This window comes from Hemiscyllium ocellatum, chromosome 12, assembly GCF_020745735.1.
Source record: "Hemiscyllium ocellatum isolate sHemOce1 chromosome 12, sHemOce1.pat.X.cur, whole genome shotgun sequence".
Taxonomy (NCBI): Eukaryota; Metazoa; Chordata; class Chondrichthyes; order Orectolobiformes; family Hemiscylliidae; genus Hemiscyllium; species Hemiscyllium ocellatum.
In genome coordinates, this window is record NC_083412.1 from 76746160 (window position 1) to 76758404 (window position 12245).

At 39.9% G+C, this 12245-nt stretch overlaps 1 protein-coding gene across 2 annotated transcripts in view; it reads right to left on the reverse strand.

The window, feature by feature from the left end:
• Nucleotides 1-4123: 4123 nt before the first annotated feature.
• paxbp1 (PAX3 and PAX7 binding protein 1) overlaps nucleotides 4124-12245 on the reverse strand; it is a 51020-nt gene continuing 42898 nt past the window's right edge. For both annotated transcript variants that reach the window (XM_060833737.1, XM_060833736.1), the window contains exons 17-18: nucleotides 5681-5835; nucleotides 4124-4708 (exon numbers count right to left, since the gene is read on the reverse strand). In XM_060833737.1, the coding sequence (XP_060689720.1) occupies nucleotides 4591-4708; nucleotides 5681-5835 (273 nt within the window). In that variant the 3' untranslated portion in view covers nucleotides 4124-4590. The remainder of the gene's footprint in view (nucleotides 4709-5680; nucleotides 5836-12245) is intronic.

Below are 12245 nucleotides of genomic sequence, written 5' to 3' on the forward strand. Positions count from 1 at the left end.
CGTGCCCCAGGAATTGCACTTGAGACTCTGATCTTTACAAACAGCAGAACCACGGGTTCTGAACATCAATGTTCGATTGCTCACCCAACATCACGTCATTCCCTCCCTATTTCCCCCAAAGCCAATGCTGCTTCTGAAAACACTGAGACCCCTACCACCCCCTGCTGGATGTCAATTGGAATCGCTTTGCCACATTCAAGCTGGATTAATGATGGCCGAAGTTGATAAACGCTTTTGAATTTCAAGTTCTAGACTCAACATTACAAGCGTGACACGCCAAACATAAATGCCACACTAATTCCTGGAAAGATTCATGCGGAGACAAAACTTAGAAACGTGTCTAAACAACTAATATTAAAAGCTGGCTGTTTTAAAATTCAAATATTATTCCTGATGAAGGGCTTATGCTCGAAACGTCGAATTCTCTATTCCTGAGATGCTGCCTGGCCTGCTGTGCTTTGACCAGCAACACATTTGCAGCTGTGATCTCCAGCATCTGCAGACCTCATTTTTTACTTAAAATTCAAATAGCCAATATTCGTAATGCGGGAAATGTTGTTTAATGCTACATACAAGAAGCACATCTATCACAGCGAATAAACGGGAAATATTTAGCTGCAGCTGAACAGAAATAACTCCATGGTGCTTTTCATCATGGGGATGGGAACACTTTCAAATGTTTGGCCTCAATCTGAATTTAGCTGCTGGCCAGGTTCTTAAACCTAATTTATTCCTACTCAATAAATAATCTCATTTGATTTGATTTATTATTGTCATATGTACCTAGGTACAGTGAAAAGCTTCATTTTTGTTCAGCACAGGCAGATCTTACCATACAAAGTGCTTAAGGGTAATAGAGGAGTGCAATATTATGGTTGCAGAGAAGATGCACAAATTTGTCGACATTAAATTTGAAATGTGAAAGGTCCATCCAGTAGTCTCGTAACAGCGTGAAAGAAGCTGTTCTTAAATCTGTTGGTCCATGTGTTTAAGCTTTTGTATCTTCTGCCTGACAGAAGAGGTTGGAAAAGATTATAACTGGGGTGGGAGGGTTTTTGATTGCATTGGCTGCTTTTTTGGGGCAGCAAAATGTATAGATGGAATCAATGGATGGGAGGTTAGCTTGTGTGATGCAGTTGTTCAAGTTCAATAAAAATATTTACTTTTTGTATTTCTCACATGCTGCAAATCCACATTCCTCTTTTTTTTCTCATTCCATTCACTGTCTGGTTATCTTTTACTCTGTTCTTTGTCATCACTGTCTCCACTTTCATCTTCTATTAAGTTGCTCCCCTCTCCTGTCTTGAGTGTCCTTGTAGGAGCCAATGGATCTGCAGTCACTGTGAAAAACAGGGAACTTGAAAGGAAAATCTAAAAAACACTTGAAGCACTTCTAATAACAATCAGACAAAATTAGTTCATAGGTTTCTTTCCACTTCATTAGTTTTTTTAAAAAATAATAATCAATGTTGGAGTACCATTAATGGTTGTTATGGTAGCAATTCCAGGGGATTGTGAAATTAAGTAATACAACAGTTTCCCCGATTTTTAAAAATTCACGTGTGGAATGTGGGCATAGCTGGCTGGTCAGTTATTGTCCATCCCTAGTTGTCCTTGAGAAGTTGGTGGTGAGCTGTCTTTCATGAAGTGAATCAAATTGACGAAAGCCTGGCATCCGTGATTCTCAGGACCTCCGGGGAAGGCTGAGAGCCATCATCTACTTGGCGTTTTAGACGGAGGATTGTTGCAAATTCTTCAGCCTTTCCTTTCGTACTGATGTTCTGGTCTTTCCATCATGGTGGTTGAATTTATTTGTGGAGCGTCCTCTGCCATTGAATTATTTAATGGCCAACATCAACGTGGACTGCAGTGCTTAGATATGATCCATTATGTCCGAAATCATTACCACAGTATATCACTTGTTTTTGATGATTGGCATGTAAACAGTCCGGTTTTGTAGATTCACTAAGTTAACACCTTATTTGCAGGTGTGCCTAATGACCAACTGCACTTCACTAATGCTCAGTTTTGAGCTGCTAAGATGTTTGAAATCTATCCTATTTAGTACCATTATATTACAACATTATACAACAGCAAGTATCCTCAAAGACAGGAATTGACCTTGACAAGTCACTCTTACTGATACCGTCATGGACAGTTATATCTGCAGCAGTTTGGCTAGGATGAAGTCAAAGTTTACCTCTTTGGCTTTTCCTTCACTGCCTGTTGCAAACCCAGTCCAGTTGTTATGCCATTGAGGACTTAACCTGCTCAATAAGTAGAGGTGCTGCTAAGCCACATTTGAAGGTGGACATTAAAATTTCCCATTCAGAATGCATTGTGCTTCTTTGGTTAAGTGTCAACTGCATTGCTGTTTTGGACACCATCACAAAGAACAGCAGATTTTTTGAACTAGGTGAGTTGTAACAACAGTTCCATGGTCATCATTAAACTTTTAATTTCAGGTTTTCTCTTTCCAAATTCAACAATGAGAATATTCCAATATTGGGATTTGAACCCAAGTTTCCAGAGGACGACTAATCCTGCAACAATACCACAGTGCCATTGTTTTTCCCAAGCAAAGAAAAATATTTGACTTGTTTACAGGTAGTTAACCTTGGAACAAGTTACAATTGTATTCTTCTTAGCACACAGTTATAACAGGTGATAATTGAGCATAAACTTTTCCATGGATTTACAATAAACTGAATGGAAATTTAAATGAAAATCCAGAGCTCTTAGACTTGTAAATAAATTGTAACATCTTTCTCATTGTAAAAGAACCATTGATTTGTGCCTTTTTCACTTCAAAATGATTCTAATTTCTTAACTCCATGTTGCTTTTATGACTTTTCCCAGTGTTTCCCTGTTCCTCCACAGGGTTGAAAATGTGTTGCTGGAAAAGCGCAGCAGATCAGGCAGCATCCAAGGAACAGGAAATTTGACATTTCGGGCATAAGCCCTTCATTCCTGTTAATAAGCTAGCTGCAAGAAACTTGAAAAAATATCCTAAGTGAACTGTAGCTTTGTTTTTAACGGTGCAAACTTACCTCTCAGGACCTTCTTTTATCACACTCTTCTATTTTGATAAACTATAGATTTTTTTTAAGCTTGATATTTCATCAACGATAATCCATGTGTGTGTCTCAATCTTTATTTTGCTGCTGGTAAACTATTTTAAACATCAGTGATAAAAAATATGTTTTACATAGCTTGCTATTTCACCAGGCTGATTTCAGAGATGGCAGGTTTGTCATATAAAGAGAGATTGGGTCAACTAAGCTGGTCTTCACTGCAGCTTAGAAGAATGAAGGGATCTTATTGACATGTATACAATTCTGTCAGTCAGTGATTATGTTCCCCCAGAGCAGGGGGTCAGAGGGAGGGAGGAGTGGATAGCAAGAAGCATTTTTGCCAGAGTGATGGACTCAATTCCTAGGGGTCACGAGTTCAAAGTGAGGGGGAAAACTTTAGGGGAAATATGTGTCAAAAGGCTCTTTGTGCAGAGGGTGGTGGGTGTCTGGAATGCATTGCCAGCGGAGGTGGTAAAGGCAGGCAAGATAGTGTCATTTAAGATACATGAATGGGCAGTGAACAGCCACATACAGACCCTTAGAAAATAGGAGACAGGTTTAGATAGAGGATCTGGATCAGCACAGGCTTAAAGGGCCGAAGGTCCTGTTCCTGTTCTTTAATTTTCTTTGAGTTTAGGACAGAGTCACAGTCTCAGGACACAAGGGAGGTTATTAGAACTGAGATTACATCATTTCTAGATCATTTTACCACTATTTCCATTGCTCAGCTCTGAAGGGAGCCTAATGATACAAACAGTTATAACTTTTAATCACTGTGAACAGTATAAGTTACATATTAGCCCAAGTTGTAAATATTTGGCAGATCTAGCCCCATGTGAAACTACACTAATAATGGTATTTGTGGATTTGCATTTATTTTCTCAGCATGCATGGAGGTAAGCTGCTGTTCATAGCAAGCATTGTCTTTTTTTGGGAGGGTGAGTTATGAGAAAAAGTAAGTATTCCCTCAATAAATTTACCAAGTCAATTTGGATTAAATCCATATTGGCAGACAAAGTATCACAATTTCCACACCCTGAATGGTCAGTTTATTTTATTATGTTCTTAAAACCATAAAACAAATGTCATTCACTTTTTGCTAAATTAAACAAATGCAACCCAATGAGTTTAAACTTTATCTGCAGGTTGGACTTGTATTTTCACAGTTTGTTCCCAGTACTTTGATGTAATCTTCTCTGGTTATAGTCCATAATTATCTGGACGAGAACAACTAAAATCTTCCAAATTCAGTTGCTTCTGATAAAGAGAAGTCAGTGGATTTTCAAAAGGTAGAAACCCCAGTTGGATTTAAAAAATTACATTCCCAGTTTGTTGCGTAAAGGATGCCTGCTGAAAGAGTGTTTTTCAGTTTAGTTGTACCTTTGAGCACAAGGGATGGAAAATATTAAATAACAAATGTTATTAACAACGCCATCAATTTTCGTTTACGAAACATCTGTACATATGTACAAAATCATACAAATGGCAGGAATGTTCGTGTTTCCGTCTTACAATCTCATTTGCCATCAAGTAATGCTTTGATGTCTTTCACTCCATATTCATTTGCTACAGCTGTTGCATGGTCCAATGCATGGATGATGGCCAGAATTTTAATCACTTGCTTGATATTCTCCCTAAAGTAAATCAGTTTGAAGACAAGAAGTTACATTCACAAAATTAAAATAAACTTGTACACAACTGTACAGCAGAACAGTTCTTTATAATTACAGGATATTAATTTTTTTTTAGTTGTGTACGAAGTTTGGACCAAAACAGATGGCAGAGATACTGCAATTGTACTTCTGAAGTGGACAAATTAATTGTTCAGATTTATTATTTTGTACTTCAACACATCCACAAAACCAACTCAAACCACAGACTGCAGATGCAGCAGTCAGGAAACAGATGACCTCTTTTTAGCAAATGCCAATATGGATTTCCTTCTATCCATCTCACATACTTATGAAATACTCCCAAGTTTTGAAGCAATGTGCTCAATTTGAAGGAACAAAGGTACCCCGGCATGAGAGGCTACAAGATAAGGTAAACTCCAGGTATTCAACAGTGGTTATATCCTTCCTCACATTAAAAAAAAGGGGTCAGTGAGTGGGGACAACCACCTTCATCAGAGTTCTTGGAACAAATCATCCATCTCATTAGCCATGAAGGGTGCACGGAAAAGTACTATAATATTCAAAATGGGATTGGTGAGAAGGGAAAAAAAACCCCTAAAAATACAAATTTATTCCTAATCACATTAAGCTTAAGAAAGATTTATTGAAAGTACATTGCACCATCACCACATCCCTAAAGACAGGGGTGCTACTTTATAGAATTTCATCTTTTTTTATTTGTTCATGTAATGTGGGTTTCATCAGTCAGACCAACATTTCATACCCACCCCAATTACCTTTGAGAGGTGGTGGGGAAGAATCTTTAACAGCTGCAGTTTTTGTTATCGGTACATCCACATAAGTCATGCAAATTGTTAAATTACAAACTGATGCCACATCTAAATATAGCAGATACAAAAACCATATCCCGTTAACCAATTTAGATTCAGGTATTATTGTGGATGGTAAATTAAAACCAGTGCCCATATTTACCTCGCTGTACGTTTTTCTACATCAGAGCAGCCAAGGCTTAGCCTATAGATGGTATCGGCCAAGTGAACAAGGTAACAGCAGAAATTTTCCATCTGTGGGATACTCTTGTCTCCTTTTAGGTTAACAAACCATTGTTTTGGTAAACAGGTGATGAGCTAAAAGATAAAAGTAGCATCGTGATGTTTATCGTCATTTTGCTTGAAACCAATTTCTTTTTTACAGTTATGATTCCAGAACAGCGAAGTATAATGTACACTTTATACTATGATTTGGAGATGCGGGTGTTGGTCTGCGGTGTGCAAAGTTAAAAATCACAACGCCAGGTTATAGACCAACAGGTTTAATTGGAAGCACACTAGCTTTTGGAGCGCCGCTCCTCCATCAGGTGATAGTGGAGGACACAATTCTAAGGCACAGAATTTATAGTAAAAAAAGATATAAATTTTTTGCTATAAATTCTGTGCCTTAGAATTGTGTCCTCCACTATCACCTGATGAAGGAGCGGCGCTCCAAAAGCTAGTGTGCTTCCAATTAAACCTGTTGGACTATAACCTGGTGTTGTGTGATTTTTAACTTTATACTATGTTAGCTCAAGATACAAGGAGAAACAGAGAAATGTACAGCACAGGAGGTATCCATGCTGCCTGCACTACTTTTGAAACAGCACTCATGTTTATCTCTGACTTTGTGTCCTACGTGCCCCATATCAAGTGATATTCCAAATCCCTTTGAAAATTATTAATGAAATGCTTCCACCACATTTTCGGCAGGAAATTGCAAATCCTGGCAACACAAGTAAAAACAAAAAGTCTCATTCCACTGGATCTATCCCAATGATTTTGAATCTATCTGGTAATTTATGCTCTCACCAGACAATGTTTTCTATCTACTCCATCCAACCAGTTTAAAAAAATCTTGCTGAGATAAGGATTCTGGGTAATCCAAGATGGAGGACAGGAAATACTTCTGGCTGTAATAGCTGCTCCTTTTCTGAAGTATTTTAGGTGTTGGAGGCGATTTGATTAGATTAGTTAAAAATCACACAACACCAGGTTATACTCCAACCGGTTTAATTGGAAGCACACTAGTTTTCAGAGCGTTGCTCCTTCATCAGGTGATTGTGGAAGGCTCGATCATAACAGAATTATAGCAAAAATTTGCAGTGTGATGTAACTGAAATTATACATTGAAAAATTGATTGTCTGTTAAGCCTTTCATCTGTTAGAATACAGTGATAGTTTCACTTCTTTCATTTGTAAATCACGAAACCCTTCTTTTTAAAGTTGCATTCTTGGGTTAGCTGTTAACAATGGTGATAGCTAGACAATATGTTGAAGGTGTTAGCCCCCTGTGTTCTCTGTCTATGACCTGATGTTTAGATTGATTCTAATCTAATAAGTGAGATAACAGTGTTTTACATAAATTCATGCAGTTTTTGAGCTCAGAGTTCTACATGAATGTATACAGTTTTTGAGCAAAGTGCAATGTAACTCTGCAATACAAATTCACTACAAATTCAAGAAGGGCTCATGCCTGAAACGTCGACTCTCCTGCTCCTTGGATGCTGCCTGACCTGCTGCGCTTTTCCAGCAACACATTTTCAGCTCTGATCTCCAGCCTCTGCGGTCCTCACTTTCTCCATTACCCTCTGACTAATGTACCTAACACTACGGATAATTTAGCATGGCCAATCCACCTGACCTGCACATCTTTGGACTGTGGGAGGAAACCAGAGCATCTGGAGGAAACCCACGCAGACACTGAGGCTGGAATCGAACCTGGTGCTGTGTACAGTCACATAGATGGGTTAAGTCCAGGAAAGGGAAGAGAGGTAGGCAGGTAGTGCAGGAGTCTTCTGTGGCAATCCGCATTTCAAACAAGTATGCTAACCACTGAGCCACTGTGCCGTCCTCGAATTCCAGAAGCAGCAATTACTGTTTTATATGCTGTTGCATTGTTTTGGAACTTTGGAGAAAAAAAAAGTCTAAACAACAGCATTTTTAAAAGGGAAGGAAGCAAATGGTGATGTCAGTGCAGAAAAGAGAGAAAGAATCCCACATTGCTAACTGACAAGAGTTAGCAGTTACTGCCTTTGCTGTTGAATTCATGTATTACTGGACATCGGAGTGTGTCTGGGAAAATTAAAAAAAGTGAAATTCACAACTGATCTTTGGGAAAGGTCACAGCACAGAAACAGATAAGTGCATTTTAAGCATGGCCTTAAAATAAGTCTGCAGTAGTGAGTAGAGTGGTTTCTTTCTTGATTATATGCTTTATTGAGCTATGTCTCTTGATTAAACTTAAATTTAACTTAACCTGGAGCAGTGTTTTGAAGAGGAATATTTTCTGGGTCTATAAATTGAAAGAAGCAGAAATGGTCTTTGTAGAGTGATATGCTCTTGTTGTCAGATGTGGGAGTTTAGGGAGAATTTACGGGTTACTGAGGATTATATCTGCAATAAATGCCGTTGTTTGCGAAACCTGTCAGATCGAATGGACTGGTTGGAGAGGCCGTTAGAGGCAATAAGGGATTCACAAGAGCGAGGGGATGTGATGGATGGCATTTCCAGGAAGGGGGGAAAAGTCTCAGATACAGTCACATAGATGGTTAACTCCAGGAAAGGTAAGAGAGGTAGGCAGGTAATGCAAGAGTCTTCCGTAGCAATCCCCATTTCAAACAAGTATGCTGTTTCGGAAAATGTAGGGGGTGATGGATTCTCAGGGGAACATAGCACGAACAGCCAAGTTTCTGGTATTGAGACTGGCTGTAATGTAATGAGAGGTATGTCAGGTTCCAAGAGATCGATTGTGTTAGGGGACTCTGTAGTTCGAGGTCCAGACGGACGTTTCTGTGGCCAGCAGCGAAAAATCAAAATGATTTGTTGCTTCCCTGGTGCCAGGATCAAAGATGTCACAGAGAGGGTGCAGAATTGTCTCAAGGGGGTCATTGTATACATTGGAAGCAATAACATAGGAAGGAAAAAGGTTGAAATTCTGAAGGGAGATTATAGAGAGTTAGGCAGGAATTTAAAAAGGAGGTCCTCAAGAGTAGTAATATCTGGATTACTCCTGGTACTACAAGCTAGTGAGGATAGGAAAAGGAGGATAGAGCAGATGAATGCATGGCTGAGGAGCTGGTGTGTGGGAGGAGTCGTCACATTTTTGGATCATTGGAAGCTGTTTTGAGATAGAAATGACCTGTGCAAGAAAGATAGATTGCACCCAGATAGGAAGGGGACTAATCTGGCAGGGAAATTTATTAGAGCTGCTCGGGAAGATTTAAACGAGTAAAGGGCAGGAGAGATGGGGGTGGGGGTGGGACCCAAGGAGATAGTGAGGAAAGATTTCAATCTGAGACTAGTACAGTTGAGAACAAAGGCGAGTCAAACAGTCAGGGACAAAGCAGAGAACAAGGTAGGACTGATAAATTAAACTGCATTTATTTCAATGCAAGAGGCCTAATTGGGAAAGCAGATGAACTCAGGGTATGGTTAGGAACATGGTACTGAGATATCATAGCAATTACAGAAACATGGCTCAGGGATAGACATGACTGGCAGCTTAATGTTCCAGGATACATATGCTACAGGAAGGACAGAAAGGGAGGCAAGAGAGATGGGGGGAGTGACATTTTTGAGAAGGGACAGCATTACAGCCGTACTGAGCGAGGATATTCCCAGAAATACATCCAGGGAAGTTATTTAGGTGGAACTGAGAAATAAGAAAGGGATGATCACCTTATTGGGATTGTATTATAGACCCCCTGATTGTTAGCGGGAAATTGAGAAACAAATTTGTAAGGACATCTCAGCTATCTGTAAAAATAATAGGGTGGTAATGGTAGGGGATTTTAACTTTCAAACATAGACTGAGACTGCCATAGTGTTAAGGGTTTAGATGGAGAGGAATTTGTTAAGTGTGTACAAGAAAATTTTCTGATTCAGTATATGGATGTACCTACGAGAAGGTGCAAAACTTGACCTATTCTTGGGAAATAAGGCAGGGCAGATGACTGAGGTGTCAGTAGGGGAGCACTTTGGCACCAGCGACCATAGTTCTATTAGATTTAAAATATTGATAGAAAAGGATTGACCAAATCTAAAACTTGAAGTTCTACATTGGAGAAAGGCTAATTTTGATGGTATTAGGCAAGAACTTTCAAAAGCTGTTTGAGGGCAGATGTTTGCAGGTAAAGGGATGGCTGGAAAATGGGAAGCCTTCACAGAAATGAGATAATGAGAGTCCAGAGACAGTATATTTCTGTTAGGGTGAAAGGAAAAGCTGGTAGGTATAGGGAATGCAGGATGACTAAAGAAATTGAGATTTTGGTTAAGAAAAAGAAGGAAGCATATGTCAGGTATAGACAGGATAGATCAAGTGAATCCTTAGAAAAGTATACTCCTACTGCCTGTATACTCAAGAGAGAAATTAGAAGGACAAAAAGGGGACATGAGATAGCTTTAGCAAATAGAGTTAAGGAGAATCCAAAGGGTTTTTAACAAATATATTAAGGACAACAGGGTAACTAGGGAGAGAATAGGGCCCCTCAAAAGATCAGCATGGTGTCTTTGTGTGGAGCCGCTGGAGATGGGGCAGATACCAAAGTGTATTTTGCATCAGCGTTTAATGTGGAGAAGGATATGGAAGATATAGAATGTAGGGAAATAGATGGTGGCATCTTGAAAAATGTCCATATTACAGAGGAGGAAGTATTGGATGTCTTGAAACGCAGAACAGTGGATAAATCTGCAGCATCTGATCAGGTGTACCCTAGAACTCAGTGGAAAGCTAGTGAAGTGATTGCTGGGCCCTTTGCTGAGATACTTGTATCGACAGTAACAGATGAGGTGCTGGAAGACTGGACGTTAGCTAACGTGGTGCCACTGTTTACAAAAGGTGGTAAGGACAAGCCAGGGAACTATAGACCAGTGAGCCTGACATCGGTGGTGGGCAAGTGGTTGGAGGGAATCCTGAGGGACAGGATGTACATGTATTTGTAAAGGCAAGGACAGATCAGGGATAGTAAAGATGGCTTTATGCATGGGAAATCATATCTCAAACTTGATTAAGTTTTTTGAAAAAGTAACAAAGAGAGTTGATGAGGGCAGAGCAGTAGATGTAATCTACATGGACTTCAGTAAGGCGTTCGACAAGATTCCCCATGGGAGACTGGTTAGCAAAGTTAGATCTCATGGAATACAGGGAAAACTAGCCATTTGGGTACAGAACTGGCTTGAAGGTAGAAGGCAGGGGGTGGTGGTGGAGGAAGGGTTTTCAGACTGGAGGCCTGTGACCAGTGGAGTGCCACAAGGATTGATGCTGGGTCCACTACTTTTCATCGTTTATATAAATGATTTGGATGTGAGCATAAGATGTATATTTAGTAAGTTTGCAGATGACACCAAAATTGGAGGTGTAGTGGAAAGCGAAGAAGATTACTTCCGATTACAAAGGGATCTTGATCAGATGGGCCAATGGGCTGCGAAATGGCAGATGGAGTAAATGCAAGGTGCTGCATTTTGGGAAATCAAATCTCAGCAGGACTTATATACTTAATGGTAAGGTCCTCGGGAGTGTTGCTGAACAAAGAGACCTTGGAGTGCAGGTTCGTAGATCCTTGAAAGTGAAGTCCCAGGTAGATAGGATAGTGAAAGCAGCGTTTGGTATGCTTTCCTTTGTTGGTCAAAGTGTTGAGTTCCAGGATTTGGGAGGTCATGTTGCGGCTATACAGGACATTGATTAGACCACCGTTGGAATACTGCGTGCAATTCTGGTCTCCTTCCTATCGGAAAACTTGTTGTGAAATTTGGAAGGGTTCAGAAATGACTTATAAGGATGTTGCCAGGAGGATTTGAGCTATAAGGAGAGGTTCATTAGTCTAGGGCTGTTTTCACTGGAGCATCGGAGGCTGAGGGGTGGCCTTATAGAGGTTTACAAAAATATGAAGGGCATGGATAGGATAAATAGACAAAGTCTTTTTCCTGGAGTGCGGGTGTCCAGAACTAGAGGGCACAGGTTTCGCATGAGAGGGGAAAGTTATATAAAAGAGACCTACGGGGCAACCTTTTCACGTAGAGGGTGGTACGTGTATGGAATGAACTACCAGAGGAAGTGGGAGAAGCTAGTACAATTGCAACATTTAAAAGGCATATGGATGGGAAAATGAATAGGAAGGGTTTGGAGGGACATGGGTTGGGATATCTGGTCGGCACGGACGAGATGGATTGAAGGGTCTGTTTCCGTGCTGTACATTTCTATGAGTTCTTCACCTTCTCTGTTCGAAAGGCGAAGTTTTCTCAACCATTGCTTACAAACGTTCATCAATGGGAAACCTGTTTCGTACCCACATTCGAGGCTTTTATCTCTCTCCTGAAGCTTGTGGTAATAACAATTGTCCATGAAACTCCAGCTGAGGTGCAACTGTGATTTAAGAGTTTTATGTTAAACTCTCTACTTTCAAATTCTATCCTTGTATTCATAAACTCAAGTAACCTACAGCTTTTAAAAAAACCCAGCTAATAACAGCCTCTAAAATTAAAAATACTACTAGTCTTGTGGCACGATT